Source organism: Marmota flaviventris, chromosome 6, assembly GCF_047511675.1.
Source record: "Marmota flaviventris isolate mMarFla1 chromosome 6, mMarFla1.hap1, whole genome shotgun sequence".
NCBI lineage: Eukaryota > Metazoa > Chordata > Mammalia > Rodentia > Sciuridae > Marmota > Marmota flaviventris.
The window spans coordinates 28,312,005-28,338,716 of NC_092503.1; the positions used below are offsets into that span (position 1 = coordinate 28,312,005).

General features: G+C 35.2%; 1 protein-coding gene across 1 annotated transcript; it reads right to left on the reverse strand.

Annotated features, from left to right (window-relative positions):
• LOC114095267 (zinc finger protein 85-like) lies at nt 1-26,417 on the reverse strand. The gene is made up of 8 exons (XM_071613790.1): nt 26,157-26,417; nt 24,944-25,125; nt 24,280-24,351; nt 8,551-8,677; nt 2,406-2,484; nt 1,534-1,728; nt 356-1,470; nt 1-180 (listed from the first exon to the last, which is right to left on the reverse strand). Exons 3-8 carry the CDS (start codon nt 24,337-24,339, stop codon nt 143-145), a joined length of 1,614 nt encoding a protein of 537 aa, XP_071469891.1. The 5' UTR covers nt 24,340-24,351; nt 24,944-25,125; nt 26,157-26,417; the 3' UTR covers nt 1-142.
• Nucleotides 26,418-26,712: the final 295 nt, after the last annotated feature.

Genomic DNA, 26,712 nt, shown 5'->3' on the forward strand with positions numbered 1-26,712 from the left:
AAGCTTTGACATATTCTTTACATTTATAGGGCTCAGGTACTATATCTATGGTGGTGATTTGTAAGGTGGGAGCTTCTCTTAAAAGTGTTGTCACATACTCTACGTTTGTAGGGTTTAATCCCTACTATAATGTTTGACATTTTTAAAATGCTGAACTTTGAATAAAAACTTTGCCACATTTTTTCTTCAATTGTAGGGCTTTGTTCCACTCTGAATTATCTGGTGATCAATAAAGTATGATGTCACAATAAATGCTTTTTAACATTTATATTTGTAAGGATTCTCTCAAGTATGAATTCTCTGCTGCTTGGTAACACTTGAGGGATTACTTAACAATTTTGCCTCATTCCATGGCCTTTACATTTGTGTGTTTTCTCTCCAGTGTGAATTTTTTGATGTACATTAAGACTTGAGGTTTGATTAAATGCTTTGCCACATTCTTTACATTTGTATGGTTTCTCTCCAGAATGAATTCTCTGGTGTACATTAAGACTTGAGTTTTGATTAAATGCTTTGCCACATTCTTTACATTTGTAGGGCTTTTCTCCAGTGTGAATTCTCTGGTGAACAGTAAGTTTTGAGTTTAGATAAAAAGCTTTGCCACATTCTTTACATTTGTACGGCTTTTCTCCAGTATGAAAACTCTGGTGTTGAGTAAGGTATGATCTTTCAATAAAAGCTTTGCCACATTCTTTACATTTGTATGGTTTTTCTCCAGTATGAATTCTCTGGTGAATAATAAGTTTTGAGATTTGAGTAAAAGCTTTGTCACATTCTTTACATTTGTATGGCTTTTCTCCCGTATGAATTCTCTGGTGAGCTATAAGGCTTGGCCTAACAGTAAAAGCTTTGCCACATTCTTTACATTTGTATGGCTTTTCTCCAGTATGAATTCTCTGGTGAGCTATAAGGCTTGTCTTAACAGTAAAAGCTTTGCCACATTCTTTACATTTGTATGGCTTTTCTCCAGTATGAATTCTCTGATGGCAGATAAGGTGTGACTTTTCATTAAAAGCTTTGCCACATTCTTCACATTTGTATGGCTTTTCTCTAGTATGAACTCTCTGGTGAGCAATAAGGCTTGGCCTAACAGTAAAAGCTTTGCCACATTCTTTACACTTGTAGGGCTTTTCTCCAGAATGATTCCTTTGGTGTTGAGTAAGGTGTGATTTTTGATGAAAGGCTTTCTCACATTCTTCACATTTGTATGGCTTCTCTCCAGTATGAATTCTACGGTGAACAATAAGGTTTGAGCTTCGATTAAAACTTTTGCCACATTCATTACATTTGTAGAGCTTTTCTCTATTATAAATACTGTGGTGTTTAATAAGGGTTGAGTGATACTTAAGGACTTTGACACATTTCCTCCATTTGTATGGGCTCTCTCCACAGTGAATCATATGGTGTTTAGTAAGGGTTGAAGGTTGACTAAAACCTTTACCACATTCTTTACATATGTAGGGTTTGTCACTGCTATGATAAAGGATTGAGTAATCTTTAAATGGTTTTACACATTCTTTAAATTTGTAGGACTTCCCTCCAGTATGAATTTTCTGGTGTTCAGTAATGCTTGCAATTTTATTTAAAGCTCTTAAACGTCCCATACATTTGTCGTTCTTTTCTTGAATATCAAAGCTTGGATAGATAAATTTTGACACTCGATTAAAAACTTTCTCACTTTTATTATCTTTGTGAAGCTTCTGTTTAAAATGATCACACTGATGTTTTCTAAGATTTAAAAAAATAAATTCTTATGAGTTTCACAGAATTTACATTTTTTAACACCAAAATAAATATACTGGTAATTAGTTAGGGAAAAGACCTAGGTACACATCTTGAAAGATTTATCATAAATGTAGAAGTCTCTTCAAATATCTATATCTAAAATTTGATTAAGCAATAGGTAAGTACAACTCTTCTCACATTCATCAAAATTCTATGCTTTAGCACAGGTGGAATTGTTTTTTCATTGCAGCCTTTTTGTAAAGTAATGATCAGATTAATCAGTCAGAAATGTGTTTTCTAATTTTTAATCTCTTGTCTAGAGAAATGTTTGAGTGAATGTTTAACTCAATGCTACGTTTCAAAATATTCCACTTACTAACTGAAGCATGGAATAGTCTCCATAGCAAAATTTCCAAATTTCCTTAGAGGCAAGATATGATGTAAAAAATGCTATGAAAATGTATTTAAAGGCACACATAGGTCCTCAAAAGTTACTGACATGAATTAAGCAGTCTTCTGAGATGTTATGTTACTGATACCTGATGACAGTATAATTTTAATTTTAAATAATAGTCATGCATTTGTTATGTTCATTAAAATAATTTTTCTGACCTATATTCCCTCCCACAATTTTGCATTCTTTATTTAAAAGTAAATTTTCAATGTCATATTTTCCATACCTTTCCTTTTTCATATTTTGGAATAAATATTTTATTTCCTGCTCTGGTGCAAATTCTTGGGCTTGATGAGAACATATACCTGAAAGAAGTAAAAATAGCAAATTATTCCACTTACTGTGATGAATATAAAAATTTGCAAATATATAAAGTTTTATCAAGGTGAATATATAAATAAGAAATCAGTATAATCCAGGGCCATCATTAATCCAGAAGTATATGAACTCAATATGCTGAAAAAATTTATTTATGAGAACTTCCAAAACCATCTTGAGATTTCATAGCACCACAGGTGAACACAACACTTAGACTTTAAGTAATGTTTCCACAACACCATCAAATCACATAGTCTCTCAGTTCAAACTGTTCAGATTCTACATGTGACTCAAACATTTCAGAAAGTGGTTTTCTCCCTTTTATCTTTGGGGGGTACTTTGGGATTGAACATAGGGGCATTTACCACTGAACTACACCCACAACCCTTTATATACCTGACCTATTTTTGTTTATTTGGTAAATTCCAAACATTGTCTAAAATGACTAGAGTGATCTATTTTAAGGGGTTTTTAAATGGAAAAATCTGAATGAAAATAACAGCACACAAACACACACACATGAAAAAGGGGAAAATTGACTCAAGCAAAGAAACAATATAAAACACTAGAAATTGAGAGTTAGGAAACTGAGAGTTGTTAATTATATAAAGAATGCCAATTAACCATTTAAAAGATCTTTAATGAACTAATTAAGAATAAAGAAAAGTGCCACTATTTTATATAAGAGACTTGGTATTCAAGGACTTTTGTATCCACAGCAAAGATCCAAAATCAATCTCCTGTGAATACTCTAAACAGCTGCATTAAATGCTAACTAAATACCAGGCCTGGGAATGTGGGTATAGTTCAGTGGTTAAGGAGTTTGCCTAACATTCTCAAGATCCTAGGTTCAATCCCCAGCACTGCAATAAATAAATAAATACCCCCCCCCCAAAAAATGAAAAAAGTGAATAAAATTCAGAAAAAAAATAATGACAAAAGGAGAAATTGTATACTAGAAATATTCCTTGAGAAATAATGTATAAGACCTGTAATCCCAGCAGCTCAAAAGGCTGATGAAGGAGGATCACATGTTTAAAGCCACCCTCAGCAAAAAGGAGGCACTAAACAAATCACTGAGACCCTGTCAATAAATAAAATACAAAAAAGGGCTGAAGATGTGGCTCAGTGGCTGAGCGCCCCTGAGTTCAATCCCTGGTACACCGCACCCCACCCCCCCGAAAATAAATAATGTCTGAGAAAGTAGAAATATAGGGAGGAAAATACATCAAATGTTACAAACTCAATTCAAAGACTCAAGGTAAAGCAATTATAATTAAAGCATTAAAACTCAAGAGAACTTTTTTGAGCAGACCAAGAAAAAAAGAGAGGTGTCATCTATAAAGATATTTTTATAAGGTTAATAGGTGACTTCTTAATTGAAGCCTAGGAAGGAATTGGAGCATACAGTCATGTGTTAAAAGAAAAAATATCAACCTAGAAGACTATATCAACAAATCCTATTCTTCAAACGTAATGAAAAATACAGGCTTTCAAGATATGCAAGGTATGCTCAAAAATATCCTCACTTTTAGACCTATCCTACAAGACTTACTAAACTGAATCTTTCCAATAAAATAAAGCTGCATAGCTACAAAAGTCACTAAAATATGAAAGCTTTTGAGGAAAAACAAAATACACACAAACATAAACTCCATTTTACTATCATGGTGGCCCATAAAACATTTAATTCTGCTATAGAATATAAAAGACTAAAGCATAAATATTATCATAAATCGCTGTTAATGGGTATAAGGTATAAAATCAGCTGTGATATCAATAATAAAACATTAATAAGACGTGTAAAGACACAGATTTTTATAAGGAACTGAAGTTCAATTTAAAATACAGTGTTAACTAAGTACTTTTATATAATTCCAAGTAGTAACAAAATAGATATAGAAGATATAAAAGGAAATAGGGAGGAATCAAAACATGTCACTATAAAAATTTATAAACCACAAATTAAAGCAGTTTTTTAAAAGTAGAAAAAAATTTAAGAAAAAAAAATCTAACAAAGTTATAGTACAAAGTTCCTGCTAGTCAGTAATTTAAGTACAAATGCACTATTATCAAACACCACTCAGAACACATGACTAATAAGATTAAAACTAAAAATACATAACTATATCATATCTAAACCTACAGGATATTCTCCTTACATCTAAGGTCACAAAAAAGACTAAAATAAAAGTATGAAATGGATATTACATTTAAAAGTGTAAAGATGACAAAATTTATTAAATAAGAGATTATAAGAGACAAAGAATATTGTATAAAGATGAAAGTGGCCCTTCTCTGAAATAAAACAGTAATAAATACATGTGAAACTCAAATCACACTTCCCAAATATAGATGGCAATCACTAGAGAATTCAACACCATAGAAAGCAACACAGTAATTGTAGAGGACATCAACCCCCAATTAATGCAAAGGAAGAAAAAAGCATTGGGAATATACTCAGGTATTAGAAAACTTCAAAAAGTATTATGAACCAACTAGATTTAGAGATTCATTCTTCTCAATAGTTCATGGAATATTATCTCCAAGAGACTTGGTAAAAAAAATCACAAATGTTAATCATTATTAAAATATTGAAATTGCTTTGTAACATAATGTAGTTAGTTGGAAATCAAAAGTAGAAGTAATATCCAATAATTCACCAATGGTTGAAAGCCAGATTCAGCAACTAGGGAGACCATGTCTCAAACAAAATCAAGGGCTGGGGATGTGACTAAGTGGATAAGTATCCCTGGATTCAATCCTGGTACAAAAAGAAAGTGCCTTTACCTCCCAAAGAGTTCTAAAGAAAGTCCATGTATTACCTATCAGATATTCAATATAACTTTTTGGAGAAACAAAATGTTATTTTAAAATTTTTTTGAAGTATCCAGGGTATATAAACAACTAAATCATATTCAAAATAAAACAAATACTTTCTGATATAAAAATAATAAAAGGTTGGGCTGGGGTTGTGGCTCAGTGGTAGAGCTCTTGCCTAGCACATGCAAGCCTGGGTTCTATCCTCAGCACCACGTAAATAAATAAATAAATAAAATAAAGGTATTGTGTTCAACTACAATTAAAATAAATAAATTAATTAAATAAAATAATAAAAGGTACAATATCCAATAGTTTTATGTTAAAATGAAGTTAGACAAATTGACATATGTAACAAAACTGACAGTGTAGCAATTGGCCCTTGATTTGATGGTCAAATCAAGACATATTTACACATCTGTGCTCATTACAACATAATTCTATAGAGCCAAATATGTAACACAAATGAAATATCCTTTCCTATGAGTGGATGAAGGAAATTTGAAGTAAACTATGAAACGTTTTTCAACTTTACAAATAAGAAATTTTATAACATCTATAATGATTAATCTTTATGATATTATGTGAACTGAAAGAAGTCATTAACAAATAGACAAATACCATGTGATTCTACTTATGAGATATCTAAAATAATCAAACATACAGGCCAGAAGAAATGGTGTTTGGGATGGAAGGGTGAGAGACAAATTCTTTTAATGAGAATTGAATTTTACTTTTATTTGATATAAGCTTTCCAGAAATATGTTACCAAATAATTTGAAACAACACTACTGAACAGTATATTTAAAATATGTAAGACAGTAAGTTTAAGTGAAAGTAAGTAAATGGTTTTGATCACAATTAAAATTTGAAAAAAATATAAAAGATAAACAGAATTGTAACATTCTTTGTGAGCTACCTTTAAAATGCTAAAGTCTTGGGGCTGGGGTTATGGCTCAGTGGTAGCACACTTATCTGGTATGTGTGAGGCACTGGGTTTGATCCTCAGTACCACATAAAAATAAATAAATACAGGTATTGTGTCCATCAACAACTAAAAAAAAATTAAAAATAAAATAAAACAAAATGCTAAAATCTTGCTCCAAGACAAGAGAACAGATTCACCTACATATAGATGATGAATATGCTAATAATTCTAGCTACTTGGAAGGCTATGGCAGGGAAATGCAAATATAAAATGACTTAGCAAGGGCTGGGGTTGTGGCTCAGTGGTAGAACACTTGCCTAGCACATGCAAGGCCTTGGGTTCCATCCTCAGCACCACATATAAATAAATAAAATAAAGGTATTGTTTCCAACTACAACTAAAAACTAAATATTAAAAAAAAATGACTTAGCAAAAACCTGATTCAAAATAAAAGTAGAATTGTGGTTGGGGATGTAGCTCAGTATTATAGCACTTCTGAGTTCAATCCCGGGGTGGGGGGGATATATATATATAATATATTCATATAATATTAAATATTCATATAATTCATCTAAATTTTATTATATAAATGTACATAATATATGATAAAATTAATTGCAAAATACTATAATATATAAAAATACATGTAAATTATATAAACACACACATAAAATTTAGATGAATTATATGAATAATCACCTAAGAAGAGTAAACAATCAAGATACTAAAGCTGGCAATACAACTCACTTGGTTGCAAAAGACCCTGGGTTCAATCCTCAGTGGCATAAAAGAAAAAAAAGAGACTATACACAAGTCATAAACAAAACTGGGGTAATATTTATACAAGCATGTAAAAGCATATGTAATTCAATTGAAAATTAAATGGTTCATACATATTTTAATTTTGACTAATATTGTCCTAAAATGTGAAGTCATAAAAATTTTTATCCAATTATAACTTATATGTGTAAAATGAAAACAATATTCACTGATGTGAGAAAATCTATGGCACAAGCTACTCTAAACAGTGAAACTCAAAAAGAGACACAAAAATGAGAGAAAATTTAACTCAAAAAATTTTGAATGACTCTTATTTAAGAATCATTATTTAAACCACAATATTCAGCTGTAATTATATAGCCACTAAGAGCAAGCATTGTGACTGATTCATATCCATTACATGGCAGAAAAATTTCCCAGAAAATCCAGGATAAGCTTTCATACAAAGCTTTGATGAGAAAATTTGAAAGAATAAATATTTAAATCAGAGAACCTGTTCTTTGATTTTAATACATTGAGGTTGTTTAAGCTAGAGGTAGGCACAAATGTGTGCATATTTTCAAGATCGATAAATGTCTGTCAACTTATGCACACCCTCACAGGCACTGGGGAGATGGTTGTTAATTTGAAAGTAGGGAGATGACTGGAGAAAAAGAAAGAGCTTATAGAATTAGAAAGCATGATAAACAGGACAAGCTATGCTCTTCAATGATTGCAACAGAAATAAACTTAGGTTTGAAAAAGCATTCTATTGATTTATAGCTTCTCAATTAACATTTCAAAATGTGACTTCATCTTTGACATTTAGACCTCTTCTATGTGTCCTTTGCTTCATTGATTTCTACTCACTTTGATATGGCTACTGTAGCTTTTCTCTTTAAATTCCAAGGTTATTTCTTTTGGGACAGAAAGATGACTAAGGATGACTTAGAACAAGATGTGTTTATTGGAAAATGGAATATGACTCATTGTGGTACTGTTGTTGTAACTACTATTGTTTCTTAATAGAAACAATATTAATGCTGTACTCATTAGAATATATGTGTGTGTGTGTATGTATGTATGTATATATATATATATATATATACATACATACATACATATATATATATACATATATATATATATACACACATACATATATATATATATATATATATATATATATATATATATATATATATATATATATATATCATAGAAGATTCTAGACAATTGTTATTCCAAATGTTTTTTTTTTTCCTGGCAGAATCATTCAAATACTTTAGAAATATTTTCAATCTTCTGATTGTGAGCACTATTTTGAACTATCAAAAGTAAAAAGAATAATAAAAAAGATAGGTTAAATATAAAAACAAATACCTTTAACATTTTATTTTCTACTCAAAAAAGCCCAATCTTCATCCTAAAAACAAGAATCTATAACATTTTCATGCAGAACAGAAGCTTCCAAGAAATATTCTACAAAGGAAGAAAAGTAAATATTGACAATGAATTAGGAATTCTAAAGGAAATTTATGCTCACCCAAAAATACCAGGTTTCTATAGATCTCTAACATCACATCTCTATATAAAGTCTGCTGAGCAGAATCCAGGCATTCCCATTCCTCTTCAGAGAAATCAATGAACACATCCCTGAATGTCAAGGGTTCCTGAAATAAAAATGAGTAAATAAGTATCACATCAACCATATGATCACTGACACAGTTTTTAACTTGACACAAATTGTAATGAGAGTTAGAATTGGCTTTCACATAGGGGAGTGAACTTAATCATTCAATATGACATTTTTTAATATAGTAATGTTCTCTAACATATTATCTAAGTTTGAAGAAAGAGAATGTCTCAAGAGAGAGAATGACATAAGTCCAAAATAAGCAAACAACAACAACAAAAATCAGTGTACATACTACACTTTTATGAAATAAAATGTAAAATTAAGAAAAGAAACAGAATATATATTTTAATTGCTTATGTTTTTAAGAGAAATTATGTATACTTTTCAGATAAGAATCTTACAGTGAGTTAGAAGAGTGATTCTCAATTTTAATGTGTGCAACCATGTATTGGAGAATTTACTAAAGGACAGACAGTGATTCTGTATTTCTAAGATGTGGTTTGGGTTTGAGTAAGTAGCAAGCTCTATAGTGATGCAAATGCCAATGGTCCAAAGGAGGCTGATGAATTTGCATTCAAATATTTAAGGCTTATATACATTTTATTATTATGGCAAATTGCAATAAGAATTTTCTCTCCCTTAAAAATATAGATATCTCTCCAAGAGTTTTTTGTATCTTAATGAATAAATCTCAAAATAATCTATGAAGGCAGTAATAGTTTTTATCTTTTAGGACATTTTGTCAAATCTCCAGTATATGGTAGCACCTGGGTTTTGCCCAAGTTTATCTGAACTATTATTCATTAAACAAAAAAAATAGACTATAAAGGTCAAAATAAACTATGGAATTAAAAGAAATTTCAGAGTAGGATGGTCAGTTATTTTAACTGAGAAGGGAAATGGACACATATTAAGAAGGCAGTAAAATCAAGAAGAATGAAATTATTCATTTGCAGGTAAATGGATGGAAGTAGAGAATACCATGCTAAGTGACATAAGCCAATCCCCTAAAACCAAAAGCCAAATATTTTCTCTGATAAGTAGGGGCGGAGTGGAGGGAAGAATGAAGGAACTTTGGATTGTGCAGAGGGGAGTCAGGGGAGGTGTGGGGCTGTAGGGAAGGGAAGGATGATAGAATGAGACAGACATTACTACCCTATATACACATGTACGATTACACTGCTGGTGTTCCTCTACACCATGTACAGCCCAGAGGAATGAGAAATCATACTTCTTTGTGTACAGTGTGTCAAAATCATTCTACTGTCATGTATAGCTAATTAGAACTAATGAAAAAAAGCAGCAAAATCAAGTGATATTTTATATTTTAGCACACACATTAAAAATGGCAGCTTTCATATATTAAATTTTTTTCATGTAAATAAAAAATAAATTTAATTGTATCAAACTTATAAATAAATTTAGGGTTGATGCTTTGCTTTTTAATCACATGATTGAGATACATGCAATAAAGAATAGAAAGAAAAGAGAGTTTCTGAGACTTGTATTTTCAATGGTAGGTTTTCTTTCATCCATCATTTTTGAGCTATATTTAAGAATTTTAAAGCACTTGGAAATTGTTTCTTTTACTGAAAATGTAGGGAGGATGTTATGTGTATGTCTTTGAATTCGAAGTGGAATAAAATGAAAACATACAGAACTAGTGTTTGCTTCAGAACCTCCAGTAATAAGGCTGATATCTCTGGTAAACAAAAACTAAGAGTTTACATTCCCCAAAGCAAGCCACAAGCAAAGAGAAATTACAAAGAAAGAAGAATATGTATCAAATATGATGATTTATATAGATTATTCTTAAAAATTCTGAAAAGATACTTAATAATAAAAAGAATCAATTATCTTTATTGGGAAAGAATCTGGTAGATATATATGGTATAAAAATATCAATGTAAATAAAAGGACACAAAGTCACTGCTGTGATATCACTTGCAAAACAAAACAAAATAAAAAGCAAAGCACAAAGTCAACCTACTCCTGATCAGACAATCATTTCATATACTTCTATGCTCAGTAAGTACTAATAGTGTAGTTCAAAAGTTTCTTTAATAGTCTAGAGGATATGTCTCTTCTAATTATTCTTTATTTCAAGAACTTTCTAAATTACTATGGGCAATGAATATTATCTGATTTTAATGTACATTTTATTCATTCTTGTGTACTTAAAGTTGATAGAGTGTCCAGTTGGAATGTAAAGGAAGCATGGTTTTCTTCTTTAGCAATATCTAATGACCCACCAACACCCCCAATGGAAATCTAGGGTAGTAGATTTATTTGTCAAAAATTAAATATATTCAATGCTGAAGGTCATGAATTCACGATATGAGTAAGACTAAAGTGTAAGAGTGGAGGCAAGTCTCCGGATGTAGGGAATGTATCATTTCAAGAGCTAAAATTAACTACTGTGAGAAGAAAAAGAAATTAAGTAGCTAAAACATGTTAAACACAAATATGAATTGTAGTGATGGGAGTTTATAAGTTTTATATACAAGGTATTTGGGGAATAAAACTCAATGTAGGCCTTGATCTGGGAAACATAACTGAAAACCAACTACATTCTGAGTCTTCCCCCTTCTCTTGGCTTCTTTGTCAGGAGTGATTATCTATGACTCAAACCCACATCTTGAAAATCTGCCTCTAATGCCATCAGAACATATGAATATTCAAGGACCTCTTTGCAGGTTTAAGATAAGCTTTTGCTTGAAGTCACTGAGCTCAGGCTTCTCTGCTTCCCAATTTTATCCACACAATTTTAATCAGTAAGTATGCACCATGAATTGAGTAAAAATACTCAAACTTGATGAGTTTTTGTTGATGTTGTTTTGTACTAGGGATTACATTCAGGCAACTTAATGATCTACCACTAGGCTACATCCCTAGCACTTATTTCATTTGAAGACAGGAATTTGCTATTTCCAGTAATAAGGCTAATATCTCTGATCCTTACAACTACAGACTTGAGTTACATAATTTGATAGAACTACTATGGAACAAAGAAACACACTTTACTTAGGTATACCAACTTCTTGTAAAATATATAACTTGGGAAAGTGACAATAGAAAACATGTACAGAGGGCTAGGGGATGTGGCTCAAGTGGTAGAGTGCTCGCCTAGCATGTGTGAGGCCCTGGGTTCAATTCTCAGCACCACATAAAAATAAAATGAAGATATTGTGTCCACCTAAAACGAAAAAATAAATATTAAAAAAAAAGAAAACATGTACAGAGCATGGAAGATGGGTCACATAGGCAATCCTAGGAAATAGCTAAAGATATTCCCTCCAATTTTTGTGCTCTCCTCAGCAGCAAATAGCCCCTTCTCATCATGACTTACATGATCCCCCTATTTTAACTATGGTGATTCAGACACTCACTTTTCAAAGTCCCACGTTTTTCCACAAAAAAAAAAAAAAAAAAAAAAAAAAAATTAGTTGGGCTGGGGATATAGCTCAGTTGGTACAGTGCTTGCCTCACATGCATAAGGCCCTGGGTTCAATCCCCAGCACTACAAAAACAAAACAAAAAACAAAAACCCTTAGTTGAACACTTTCACATTCAGTGATCAGAAAAAAATTTTGGTTAACCAAACTTAGCTTAAGTTTCTCCCCTATGTACAAACCTTGGAACATTGAACCATCTCATGTCAGCCTAAACCAACATACACACCATTTTTCTAAAAACTCATAAGTATAGACTGGCTTCAGGGTAAAGGATTCTTTCATTTTGATTTTATTTTATTTTATTTTTGTAGTAATGGGGCATTCTACAATGAGGTACATCCCTGGCCTTTTCAATTTGTTATTTTTGCTTTTGAGACAGAATCTCACTAAGTTGCTCACACTAACATACATCTTGTGAACTTTCTGCCTCAACCTCTGAGTAGTTGTGATTACTAGCATGTGCTAGTGTGCCCAGCTGGATCTGAAGGTTCTGCCCTCCATTTATCCATTCCTCTTTCACCTTCTTTACATTTTATTTGCTCTTCCCTATGAAAGCAAGCCCTTCACAGCCTAACTTTGAGATGCATCCAGATCTTATATTTGGTGCTTTCCAACTATTGCAATATTAGGAAAAATGTCACTTATTACCTATATCTGTATTTGTCTAATCTAACAGTCTAAAAGTAGCCCCACAACAATAAAAATTATACCCACAGATAGATCATCACTCTCTCCATCATATCCCAATTACAAACATCTCTGCCTCTTGATCCCCAGTTTTCTAATGCCCTGTACCTTCTCTCAGATTAAGGGCTTCTTTCATGAATGGTGGTAGCAGAGGGTTAATACCTCCAGGGAGACTCCTCATTAAGAACTATCTTAGCCATTCATGATATTCTTTTACAGGCTCAAAAATTGACCTTAAATTGCATATGATTTTTTTCCTGAAGTTTGCCTATATCTGTCCTCTTAGGAATAATTCTTCTATCTTTCAAATGTGACTGATAAAATACATTACATAGATAAGGAGAAAGTGAGGCGGAAATGGGACATTCTCCAATCCCCCTCTTACTTGCTTAAATACTGTATGACCATCCCCACAATGAGGCTCTGCAGTATTCCTTCCCATCTGCATATAGTGAGTTTTCCCTTGGAGGCTCCTGCACAAATTCTCTGGGATGGTTTTCCTAGTTCTGTGGGATAGTTTATTCTCCATTTACAATTCTGAGAATTTATCATCTTTCCTCCCTGAATGACACCTACTTTTTCTCCTCATCTGAAAGAGGATAAGAATCATCTCTGCATTTCTCTTCAATTCCAGAAACTACATGATTGACCAATAATGTGTTTCTGGGAAGCTGATCTTGGGTCAACTTCATGCAATTCTGAAAACCAAGACAAGTCAAAGACATGGCAGAGACTGAAGATACATCACACTCTAAAGTTCCCTAAGGGGGCCCTAAACTTGCTATCTATTCTTACAGAAGACAAATAGACAAGAGATTCAATTTTTTTTTTTTATTTTGGTACCAGGGATTGAATCCAGGTGTGCTTAACCACTGATCAATATTCCCCCAGCCCATTTTTATTTTTATTCTCAAACTTGTGATCCTCCTGAGCTGCCAAGATTATAGACACACACACTACCACACCTGGCATTAGGAACAAACATTTTTTTATAGAGGCCGAGTCAGGTGATAATCCTGTTTTCCTCTCGTGAATGTACACACATATTTTTAAAAATTACATCCAAAATTCAGAGATAAAAAGTGAATTAAAATGCAGTGTTATTTGAAATGTACTACAATGAAACATACTACAGAATATAGTGAATTGGGTGAGTAAAGATAACATTTAGGAAAATCATGCTTACCATACATTTGGAAAACACTAAAAAATGTGTGACATCTGGGGAGGAAAAAATGACTGAAAACACCATAGGCCACAACTACTCCAAAATATATCAATCAGAATTCTCCTGTCATGATCCTGTCTTTAACATCCACTTTGAAGGGGTGTGAGCAAGGAGGTACAGAGAGGGCTTCAGGACAGACTGAGATCACCAATCTGGCACCGCACAAAAAAATGCAGAATCCTGATTGTCAGTCCCCATTATGTGGGTCAGCAGACTGGGAGGCTGATGCAGGAGGATCACAAATTCAAAGATAGCCTCACCTCATTAGCAAGACCCTAAGCAAACTAGCGAGACACTGTCTCAAAATAGAAAGGACCAGTTGTTGAGTGCCACTGGATTTAATCTTTTGTACCAAAAAAGAAGATGAAAAAGATGGTGAAGAGGAAAATGTATATGTATAGTTTTATAACACTTCTTTCTAAATCAATTAAGAAGAAAAATGTACATTCATGTTGCATAGGTTCATATCTACTTTTACTGGGGCCCTGTGTTTTCTTGCTCTATACCTCTTGGAGCATTTAGAGTGACTATGAATTATTGACTATAAACCATCTAAGCAGCAGAAATTATTATTTGTTATACTAACTGTTCTAAGTTCTACTTGATATTTTGTTCTCAGCTTTGTAAAGTTATAGGAATGGGAGTTCAACACCTTTCTGCTATTGGTGTGTTTGGCAATTTTGATAACTTTACATACAGAAAATACTTTGAATATGTTTGCAATCTTCACCCTGTCATGATGTAAATCTCTCTAAAAATTGTATAATCTTCAATGTTGTATGCTGACTGACATATGGACAGGGTATGGTGACACATTCACTAGTAAACAAAACATAAAAAATGTGCAGTTCAGTGGTATAGCATTTACCTAGCATGCAGGAGGCCTTGGGTTTTATCTTCAATGTGTATTCCTACATATTTATGCACACAAAGATGATGAAGAAGACAGTATCCCATTAATGAGTCACATAATTATTTGTGAGCTTTGTGTGCTTTCCAAATGCTACAATGACCTTTGTAATGACAATTTATTTGTTTATTCTAAAATTATCATTGTAATTTTCATTAAGTAGCTAAAATGAATGCAAATTCTAAAAAACATGTCTGAAAAGAACTTGTACGACTGCTAGTATATTATAAAACTTTGGCAGGGAGGTAAAACTTTGACAATGATATATCACATACATAATTTAATAGGTAATACTGAGAAATTATAAAAATGTATTAGTGACATTTTTGCTACAGTAGTAGTAGATACGTTCTTTTGGAAAGATTTGCTTTCCTATGTGCCAGATAATCCTAAATTTAAGTTTTTAATGTCATTAATTATAGCCTCAGAAACCATCATCTAAGCAGCAGGAATTATTATTTGTTATACTAACTGTTCTAAGTTCTACTTGATATTTTGCTCTCAGCTTTATAAAGTTATGGAAAGGGAGTTCAAAGTATGGTTTCAAGGTCACTGAACACTGCACAATAAGAAATTGGGAGACCGATTAATAGCCCTGGTGACAGCTTTCAGACAGGTTAGAAATGGATAACAGTCCAATATATGTGGACATAGTCAAATTAATTTTTTATCTACATATATGAAAATTTACTTTAGAGACCATTGAAGCAAAAAGTCACCGCCTTGGTCACAAGCCCAGGAACACAACCTTGGTTGGCTTTTCCATTCCTTCTCATTTTTCCCAACATTGCACACTTCATTTTTTATGACCTTGAAAATATCCACTTTGCAAACTCTGATATTTCTCATTTAGGGAGCGAACAAAACTACGACAGCAAGAGACGCAAAGAAGCTACAGAACTCCTAAATTTCACCATGTCAAAGACGTTGGTGGGAATCTAGGCAAATGCAATACTTACAGAAACAAACAAGACAAATCAGATACAAACACATTTACCCAGAAAAAAAAAAAAAAAAAGATGAAAGAAACGTGAGCCAGCAAATTCCCTGCTCTGAATCAAGTAGAAGTCAGAAATAATAAAGAAATCTGCCAATCTCCCAAAAGAAAACTAAGTCTGATCAGGAAATTTCTGTCAGCATCAGCCCTCCTCTTTTTTTTTTTTCTTTAGAGAGAGAGAGAGACAGACAGACAGAGAGAAATTTTAATATTTATTTTTTAGTTTTCGGCAGACACAACATCTTTGTTTGTATGTGGTGCTGAGGATTGAACCCGGGCCGCAGGCATGCCAGGCAAGCGCGCTACCGCTTGAGCCACATCCCCAGCCCAACCCTCCTCTTTTGTAAATCAGGTTTGCTCCCTGCAAATAATAAAAATATTCCCCTTAGTTTTAGAGCAAAATATTTCATAAGGAATAAGTATTGAGAAGTTGTTTAAAGGATAGAGGGACGACTTTCTCCAGTCACACCACAGTGACATTCTGAGAAAGCAGTAGTTAAGGAAAAGAAAATAAAAACACATTAATAGTTCATACTGAAGAATTTGCCTGACCAAGCTGTTATTGACAATAAGGTATTCACCATTCAATTGTGATTTCCAAATATGTGTACTACCTATACAGCCAGTCACTACTTATTTGTGACACCTACCACTTTAGCATGCTTCAGTTTGGCCACATAGTCAATTTAACTTGAAAACAAGACAAAACAAACAAACAACCTTGGATTCTTACTGCTACTGAAGGAAATAATCACAAATATAACAGCTTAAAAAAATAGAAACTTGTTCTTTTACAGTCATGGATATTTTCATTATCGTGATACAGGATTAAATTAAAGTTCTAACAAAGTTACATTCTCTCTGGAGGCTCTAGAAGAGAATTGTTCCAGCTTCTGGTAACTGCTAATATTCCTTGTCTTGTGGTCACAAATGCTTCACTTGTTTTCATGTAGATGCAACCTTCAAAAGCATAAAGACAGATAAGCTATCTTTTTATAGAACATGGTGGTTTCCCAACAGGTTACAACCTTCAAACTCCACAGGATCTGGGCACCATAGCACCATAGATGGCAGATCCTCCAGTGAGTTTATCCTTTCACACAGTATTTGACAGAATTACAGAAAAGGAAATTTTGTGCACAGGAGAACGAAGAAAGAAGAGGGGACCCTGGGCTGGCAGAACTGAGCAGGACAGGTTGAAGAACTACAAAAGTGAGTAAGATGGATAAAGAGTGGCATCATACACTGTCTCCAAAATCCTGAAGGGACAAAATTCATAGATCACCAAACATAAGTAATCTCATTGGAATGAGTCAAATCCAAATGGAGAGTAGAGAGCCATGTCCAGATAGCAGGTCTTAGGAAACTTTCCCTATCCCATGGAACCTCAGTTTATCCCAATTAACACTCTAGTCATCCTTTGTGCATGTCCTTGGTCATCCCCTTACAATACATGTGCATGGTGCTTCTCTAATACTATGAGGAGGGAATCTACATATATCTGTTATCTCTGTTACTCAATATCTAAGATATTTCCCTGTAAATTTCTATGGATTCATATCTCTGAAGGCCACTTTTTTCATTTTAGATCAATGTATGCACAGTGATCAAAGATAAAACATGAAGTCAGAGGAAATATTTGCAGAGTACATATGTAGCAAAAGGTTTACATTGCAGAATGAATGAGGTGCTAAATACATGTGGAAAAAAGACATACCAAAAGAGTATAAAGCACATTCAAAACATTTTTAAATGCACTTCACAAAGGAGGAAATATTCAACTGTCATGTAAATATACAAATAGGAGTATAAATCAATACTACTAAGACAAGTTAACACTAAAGTTAATACACTATTGAATACCCATTGGGAAGGAGAACATGAAATAAAAAGGCAGAAGATCTAATAAAATGTCTAAAAATTACAAATCTGTTAAGTGATTGGAATTGTCAGACACTTCTGTTGGCCATGCAAAATTGTAGAACCACTTTGAAGATTGGTTTGGTACTACCTTCATCAATTCTACTCTTTGACAAAATAGAAATGCACCCAGATACTCTCAGAATGTTCCAGCAGGTAGCTGCCATTGCTGCCTTCACCACCAACTAGACTGCATCTGCCACCATCTTCCACAGTCCAGGTCCCCTAAATCAGGACCCTGGTACCTGAGATTCCTATAAGCCTGTTCCCAGTACCACAACAACGTCAGAGAAATGCAGAGAAAACGTGGCATAGTTGAGAGTCAAGAATCAGAAAAAGGAGAAGATGGATGAAAGGGCAAACTGGAAAAAGCAGCAGAAAAGGTGGTGAAGGAGGAGGAGAAAGCATTTGAGGAAGAAGAAATGAGTGAGGATGTACAGGATCCAGACTATGAGAAAAAAGTGGATCCTAAGTGGGAAAGGACATAAAATGTTGTGACAGCATGACACTTATGCCACTGGCCTAATATTTGAAAATTTCTAAGGACCAGGAGTTGGTGGTATAATTAGATAAGTGTAACCACACACTTGACTCCCTGCCACACACCAGAGATGCATACTCTTTTTTCACCCCAATTCTTGTTATTTCTTTCTTTCTAGACACTACTCATCCAGCTTAAATTTGCTGTTGATCCACTTTGTGAGCTGTTTTAACTGAGCACCCCAGCTAGTCTCCAGTAACCCATATCCACTCTTTGTTTTCTTCACCCACCCCACCAATTCTTATCCTCAGGTAGCCTCTCTTGACTGCCGTTTTAATGGCCCAACCTGACATCCTGAGCTATCCCTCTTGTTTCTGATCCCTGGATCACCCTCAGATTTGCTCCACCAACAAATCATCAAGCAAGATTGTAGTCAGGTTTGGTTTCCTAGACAATAAACTGCCTTCTTGTACACTTTTTTTTTTTTTTTAAATTAAGCAAATAAATGGTCTACTTCTGTTTTTTTGTTTTGTTTTGTTTTGTTTTAAAAAGAACTATTTGGAAAAGAAAAGTTGTTGTTACCACTAAGGAAACAGGAGTGCATAGTAAAAGCAAGAGGACATGAAGGTTCATTAATATTAATTAATATTAATATTCCATTTCTTAATATAAACAGTAGTTATATGGTATGTTTCCTTTGTAATAATTTATTGATATGTATAGTTTTGATGCTGGTCCAGTATTTGCCTTGATTAATAAGATCAAATTCATTAAATAAATATGGTGGGGAAGAGCAGAAATTAGAGACCTCAAAAGGGAACTAGAAAATACTTTGGGGTAATGGATATATTAATTCTGTAGATCACCGGGCTGTTTTTATGGATGTGTTCATGTTAAAAGATAAAAGTGTACACCTTAAATATGTATGTATAGGTAATTATACCAATAAACCTGAAAAATGTGTTATGTGTCTACATTAAGGTTAAAAAGAATCACACACTATAAAATGATAAATTTAAAAAGAAACTGAGAATTCGTTAGCTAACTATCAGTTTTGATATTTTCAAAAAGGCAATTTTTGTGGGGTGGGTACCCGGAATTAAACTTAGGGGCACTCGACCACTGAGGTACATCCCCAGCCCTATTTTGTATTTTATTTAGAGACAGGGTCTCACTGAGTTGCTTAGAACCTCGCTTTTGCTGAGGCTAGCTTTGAACTCACAATCCTCCTGCCTCAGCCTCTCAAGCCACTGGGATTATAGGCATGTGCCACTGTTCCTGGCGAAAAAAGCAATTTTTATTTAAAAAAAAAAAGAGTAAAGAAAAATGCTAAGCAAATGAGCAAAATTTAAAGATATTAAAAAGTGTCAGTAATGTCAGATGTTGCATTTAGAACACAAATAAATTGAAAGAGTTTTGGTAAATTTCACAAATAAAAACTGCATATTATTTATATATTATATAATCGTAACAATTATGCTTATATATAATGATGCCTCACTTAATGATGGGGATACATTCTGGATAATGCATCATAAGGTGATTCTGTCATTTTGCAAATGATACAGGGTATTGACACAGTCCAACTTGGTATAGACCACTACATACCTAAGTTATATTGTAGACATCAGTGTATGTGAAATTCCTTTGATAAATACATTATGCCACATATGAATATAGGATATAACATTATAGCAATGAGTATGACCTCATAATGAGATGAATAATTATCCCTGTGGAACTAAAGAAAGAATCCTTAAGAAGATGCTGGCAATTTAGACCATAATAAAAGATAGAAACTGTACTGTAGTAAAGGAGAAAAATGACATCCTTTTCAAAGAAAGCTGATGGGAAAATGGGGTATCTGTGTGACAAAAGTGCCATTGCATCCTTTCCTAATATGACTTAAGAAATCATTTTTACTAGTAAGAAATACTTTAATATAAAAGAAAAATATAAAATATACCAAAGTTATTATAAGACAGGGATTTATACAGTTGATATACTGGTGGATGACTGTAATACCAGCTACTTAGAAGGAAAAAATAGAAGAATTGCAAGATCAAGGTCAGCCTGAGCAACTTAGTGAGATGCTTATTCAAAATAAACTTTAGAAAGAACTGTGAATGTGGTTGAGCACCATGACATACCTGCCTTTAATCTCCTAAATAAAAAAATAATAATAACAATGAAAATACAGTAAGAAAGACAGTTATTTGTTTCCAAAGTTAAAGAAAATAATATCTTTTGACTCCCAAACTGGAAAATATTAAAATAAAATGTGTACTTATGATATGATACCATTAAAGGGTAAAAACTGAAGTGAAAGACTGGGAGAAACTAATCACTTCACATATAACAAAACACTTTTAAAAGAAAGAAAGGAGCTGGGCATGGTGGTGCACACCTGTAATCCCAGTGGCTGGGGAGGCTAAGACAGGAGGATTGTGAGTTCAAAGCCAGCCTCAATGAAACTGAGGTACTAAGAAACTCAGTGAGACCCTATCTCTAAATAAAATACAAAACAGGGTGTGATGTGGCTCAGTGGTTGAGTGTCCCTGAGTTCAATCCTGGTACCAAAAAAAAAAAAAAAGAAGAAGAAGAAGACAACACAGCAAGAGAGCTGAATAGCTACTTTATAAGGAGAAACATAATGTTTCAATAATCATGTTCAAAAATCATAAAATAGCTCAATATCTTTAGAAATCAGAAAAAAAGTCGAAATAAAATCACATCTCTGAGACAAAATTAAACAGTATCAGTAAAAATATGGAGCAAAAAACTATGAACTAAAGAGGGAGTAAAAGTTGTTATTTCTTGAAAGAAACTGGCTATTAAAAATACACCATCGGGGCTGGGGTTGTGGCTCAGCAGTAGAGCACCTGCCTAGCATGTGCAGGGGCCCTGGGTTCGATCCTCAGCACCACATAAAAATGAATAAATAAATAAAGGTATTGTGTTCCACTACAACTAAAAAAATATATTAAAAGAAAATACATGATCATTGCCCAGCAGAAGCATATGCTTATAAAAATTACTGTACATATGAACCATGATAACACTGAAGGGTACAGCTGCATTGGTCAAAGCACATGAAACCCAGGGCATGGAGAAGGGGCAATGGACATTGGGGAAGAGATACATAGTAAAAGGGGGAAAATGGTTTCCAGGACCTATTTTTATCAAACTGTCCACCTTGACAAATATTGTGAAACTCTGCATAGCTTTATATAGATGTCATATACATGTGATATATTACACGTAATATTTTACAGGCATACATGTTAAGAAAGAAATATATAGAATTTGAGAAAATAAAAAATATACATAAGGACATAAAAGACTCAATTATACACACCACTTATGTACATGATAAAACTCATCACTATCATGTAAAAGAGACATAGAAGTTACTTTGAAATAATAAGGAATCATAATTCAAACAAAAACCCATAGGGGGAATATGTATGTATGTAAAAATTTAATAGCAATTGAAAGGCCTACATAAATCTAAACACATCAAGAATAACATTACATGTAAATGGATGATATGGCCAAATCTAAAGGACTTTGGGGGCACAGTTCACTGGTGTAATGTGTTTATACATTATGGAAGGCACTGAAATCAAATTCCAGCACAACAGTAAAAGGTATATCTTATGGGAGTGCGATGTTGGGAATACAGAAGAATAGGAGGGTCTGACACTAAATGATTACGAAAAGCTGGGGTAGGCTTGGGTCTTAGTCCAGCCTTAGGCAATATGCTTCAGAATTGGAACAGAATCACCAACAGTCAATGTCACCCTGAGAAGAGGAAGATATATAACACCACATATATAACACCCTAACTCTAAATTTTCCAGTGGTTTATATCTTAATTTAGCTAGTGCTAAAGAAGGATCTACACATTCATAAGTACTAAGAACACAGAAAAAGTGATGGTTTTTTATGTTCAAGTAAGTGCGACTGTGGGCTTCAATCCCTGGGATCAGGAGCAAAAAGTTAAATCTTGAAGGACTAGGCTTCTGCCTAGAAGAGATTTGCTAGGGTAATCTGCCAACTAATGTTGCTGACAGTTGAGCTACTCTCTAGCCTGCATCAGAGTTAAAATGAGAAAAATACATTGTACCAATTGGAGTCTTTATGAGTGTTTAGCACTTAATGAGTTCCAATCTATAGCTTGTTCCTGTAAAAATTTCAGAACTGCCAATATTTTTATGGAAGGAAAGTTTTCCTTTACCAAGTGTCTCAAGGTACTGGGTTCAAAGCTTAGCATCACAAGAAAAGGCAAATGTTAAATGGGGATGATGTTGAAAATAAAACAGAATATTAAAATTCCAGACATAATAAAAAGCTATTCATGTTATGAGTGCCTCTTTGAGAGTCATAAATGAGTTGAGAGACTTAGATACTTTAAGCAATTTTAAAAATTTCTATCTTCAATGAGTAGGAAAATCTGGGGTACACTTGGGCATTCACCGTGTCTTGAGCAAAGTACCATGTTTGGAACCAAATCCCCAACAGCCAGCATCAACCTCAATAAAGAGAAATGGGGGAGAAGTGATTCAAAAGTATCTGAACCACTGAAAATATTGTGATTTTTTATGGCCTTGAGAGTCTTTCCAAGTGCTTCAATGGCTGGGATCAAGGCAGACAAATAGCCAAATCTCAAAGGTGTCAGTTTATCTCTAAAAGAGATTTGCCAGCATATTTTGCCAACTGCTGTTGCTGGCAGATTAGCTTCTCTCTAGCTTGCATTGTGGGTTTAACAGGGGAAAATACAGTAAACCACTAATAGCCCGAGCAAACAGTCCTGAGCTCTGCTTCACCACTAACTTGCCCCAGTAATAACTCCAGGACTACCAAATTGCTTTTAGAAGGAGTTTGTTCATGCACCGAATGTCTCAACTTTAACATTGTTTTGTTCAAGTTATTATATTCTGAAGTTCCAAATTCTGGAAGCAAAGGTGACCGAGCATGTGCAAATCTTCATAGGTTGCAAACAAATGAATTTACATTGTTTTGCCAACAATTTTGTGGACTATGATCCCCACCAGTAGTACAAAAAAGGAGTTAGAAACCACAGAGCCCTGATTATTCCCAGAAAAGCTTTACAAAACATTTCTCCACTGGCTACTTGACATAAATTTGCATCAGGGATTTAATGCACCAATCAAATAGATTTCCTACAGCTTGGGCAGTGCTGTTAGAATATCTATTATAAAAATCTGAAAGAGTCAGGTGAGGTGGTGCATGTCTGTAATCCCAGTGGCTTGGGAGCCTGAGTCAGGAGAGTCATGAGTTTAAAGCCAGCTGCATCAACTTAGTGAGACTCTAAGCAACTTAGCAAGACCCTCTCTCAAAATAAAACATAGAAAGGGCTATGAATGTGACTCAGTAATTAAGTACTCCTGGGTTCAATTCCTAGTACCAAATCAAACCAAAATCTGAAAGATAATAGCTACTCGAGAGCCTATGAGTATATACAAATGTTGGTGACAATATAAATTTAATAAACATGTTTTTAAAAACATATTAAGGTTGTTCAAAAGCTCAAAATAAAAACAGGCCCCTACAAAGCACAGCTTCTCTCATGCAAGAACATAACCCATGGAGTTGGGTTTTCCCCTGTGGTTATCCCAGTCTTCACCACAAAATCTGGGGAGATGCTGAGCTACTAGAACATTGAAGCCCACGTAGGGCTTCAGGAAGGGGCTGAAAAGTACCATCCAATAATGGAACAGGACACCCAGGATCTCAAATGCTGACCTGAGTCCACTAGACTGCTCAGAGGGGCCTGAGAGCTTAGCTGCCACAGAGAAACCCTCAGGCTGTCAGATTCTGGATAGGACCACCAGGAATCCCCAGCCACAATTTCTACTTCCTGTCATTGCCAGTTGGGCTGGCTTCAAACTGCCTCCCTGCCCAGTCTCAAAATGCCAATGAATGAATACTCACCATTTCCTGGCTTTCAGGTTGCTCACTTGTGTAGCACAGAATCCTGGGTCTCCTGAGCATTGAGGAGGGTGTCTAGAAAAGAATTGAAAGAATGGAGGGATCCAGACACAAAGACTTAATCAGAATGTGGAAGCCAGTCCCCACTTCAATAGGCTGTGTATGAATTGGAGAGTCTTCACCCAAGTGCCAGATTGGACAGGGCTTCGGGCCCCACTGAGCCTAGTTAGCTTAACTTCTGAGGGACAGTAGGTTGCATCCAACTGGAGGGGACACAAATAGGCAGTCGATATGGTAATAAATGATTGGGTCAGAAAGATGGAGGCTGATTCAGGAGGAAATGAAATGCCAAAACCTCCAGAGCACTTTTCCCTCCTCTACCTGTTGCCAAGGTGGCCTTCCACCAGGGAATTGTTCCTCTCTGCAGGTAGTTATTGGAGTTGTTAATTAATGCCTCCGGGCCACTAGCTTCCTGTCTGGATCTTTCCACCTTTGGCCCACTTTCTGGTCATTGGTCTTAGTAAGCAGGATGCTGGGAGAAGAGGCCATGAGAACAAAAGGGGCAGGACACCACCACTTCCTCTGACACCCAGTTCTGGGACCCCTCCTCTGCAGAGTAGTCTATCTCTGTTCTATACTTTAAATAAAACTTGCTTTCCACACTTACCTTGATTTCTGGGATGTTCAATTCTCACGTCTGGGAAAACGGATCTTGGCCCTGATAGATTCTTATTATGGGTATCACAACCCAGGAATGAATGAAATCAGAATGACAGGTTCTTGGCTGGTCCTTTTTGTTGTTGTTGCAAGATTAGGAAGTGGACATATGGATACTCTACTATTGAACCCCTATAGATAGACAGATAGAGAGAGAGATGGAGAATAAGTCCAAGGACATTTTCCCTAAGTTTCTTTCATTTAAAATCCCAGGCCTTAGCCACTGTGAAGGAATACAAAAGGAACTGGCACCTGACACCCCACCAGCACACCCTAATGGGTCAGCTGACCCCAATATAATAAGCTCCAAGAAATGCCCTATTCACATTCCTGAACCACCCTAATTAATAAGGGCAACCCCAATACACTCCAGGAATTGACCTCTTGTCCCACCCTAAAGGAAGCATCTAAAACTCAGACACTGGCTTTAGACCCTTGCCATTTTCTGCCTCCCCACATAAGCCATGCCAGGGTTCCACCAATTGACTCCACCTCTGAATACCTAAAAAAGAAAAGTCCGCTGATCCCGGGTTTGTTTCCCATCTCCCATCTTCCTCATATGTGCATCATTTGTGCTAACACACACACACACACTTTAAATTTTGGACAGGATCTCAAATTCTCCTGTGATGGCTTATCAAGTAACTGATATTACAAGCATGCACCACTGCCCCTGGAATTCTTTTTTCTTTTGAGTTGCTGTGAACTGCACACAGTGCCTGGGATGGAGTTATTTTAAGGCAGTTTCCTCCCAATAGTGGGATGTAGCCCAGACAGTGGCGCATTTACATATTTCACTGGATATAAGGTCATATCCATTTGAGAATACATATTTGTGTATATTATTCATGAATGGAAATGAAATGATGACAATTTAAATTTTTATTCAATTTTTCTGCTCTCTGATCTTATAGGAAAGCAGTTTGAGCTTTGAACATGTCAGCAATTCCCTGAGGTCAGAGATACACACACACACACACACACACACACACACACACACACACACAATGTAAGACAAAAGTGTAATTTTATATTTTCTAGTATTCACATTAAAAATTAAAAAGAACGGCTGAAATCAACTGTAATAATTTAAACCCCAATATCCAGAATATTTTGATTGCTCAAGTCAAATGAGAGGCTCCCCCACTAATGCAGTGGCTCACAGAACGCGCAAAGTCTCTTCCAGGCTGCTGCTCCAACCCGAGGTCTCGGTCTCGCCGGCCTCGCCCCCAGCCGACTTCCTCCCGCCAGCCTCAGGATTCTGCAGTGGCTCTGGCCAGGTTGGGCGCGTCCCACGTAGCAAGGTCGCCAACTCTGCTCCAAGGGGTAATCCCACCAGTGCAGGGGTACCGGGGCAGCGGTGCTGGTGCAGCGGAGCTCAGGCCCTCCTGTGAGGACCGGAAATGCAGTTTAAGGTGACATTTTTCCGCCTGGCCCCACCCACTGCCTCAGCCCCTCGCAGACCCCGCCTCTCTCCCCTGCTCCAGCCCTGGCCACTCCCTCCTTCCTCCCGGCTGCACGCGCAGCCAAGCAGGCCCCGGAGCAGATCGTGCCCAGAGGGTCCCAGTGCTGCCCGAAGTTCTCTGTGTAGACGCTGTAGATTGGCTGCGTGGTTGCCCATAGCCAGAGGTCAGCGTGTGGCACGATTGCCCGGGTCCTGCCTGATGTCTGCCCTCGGGCTGCGTGGACGTGGACGCGTCCCTTTTCACGGTATCCTCT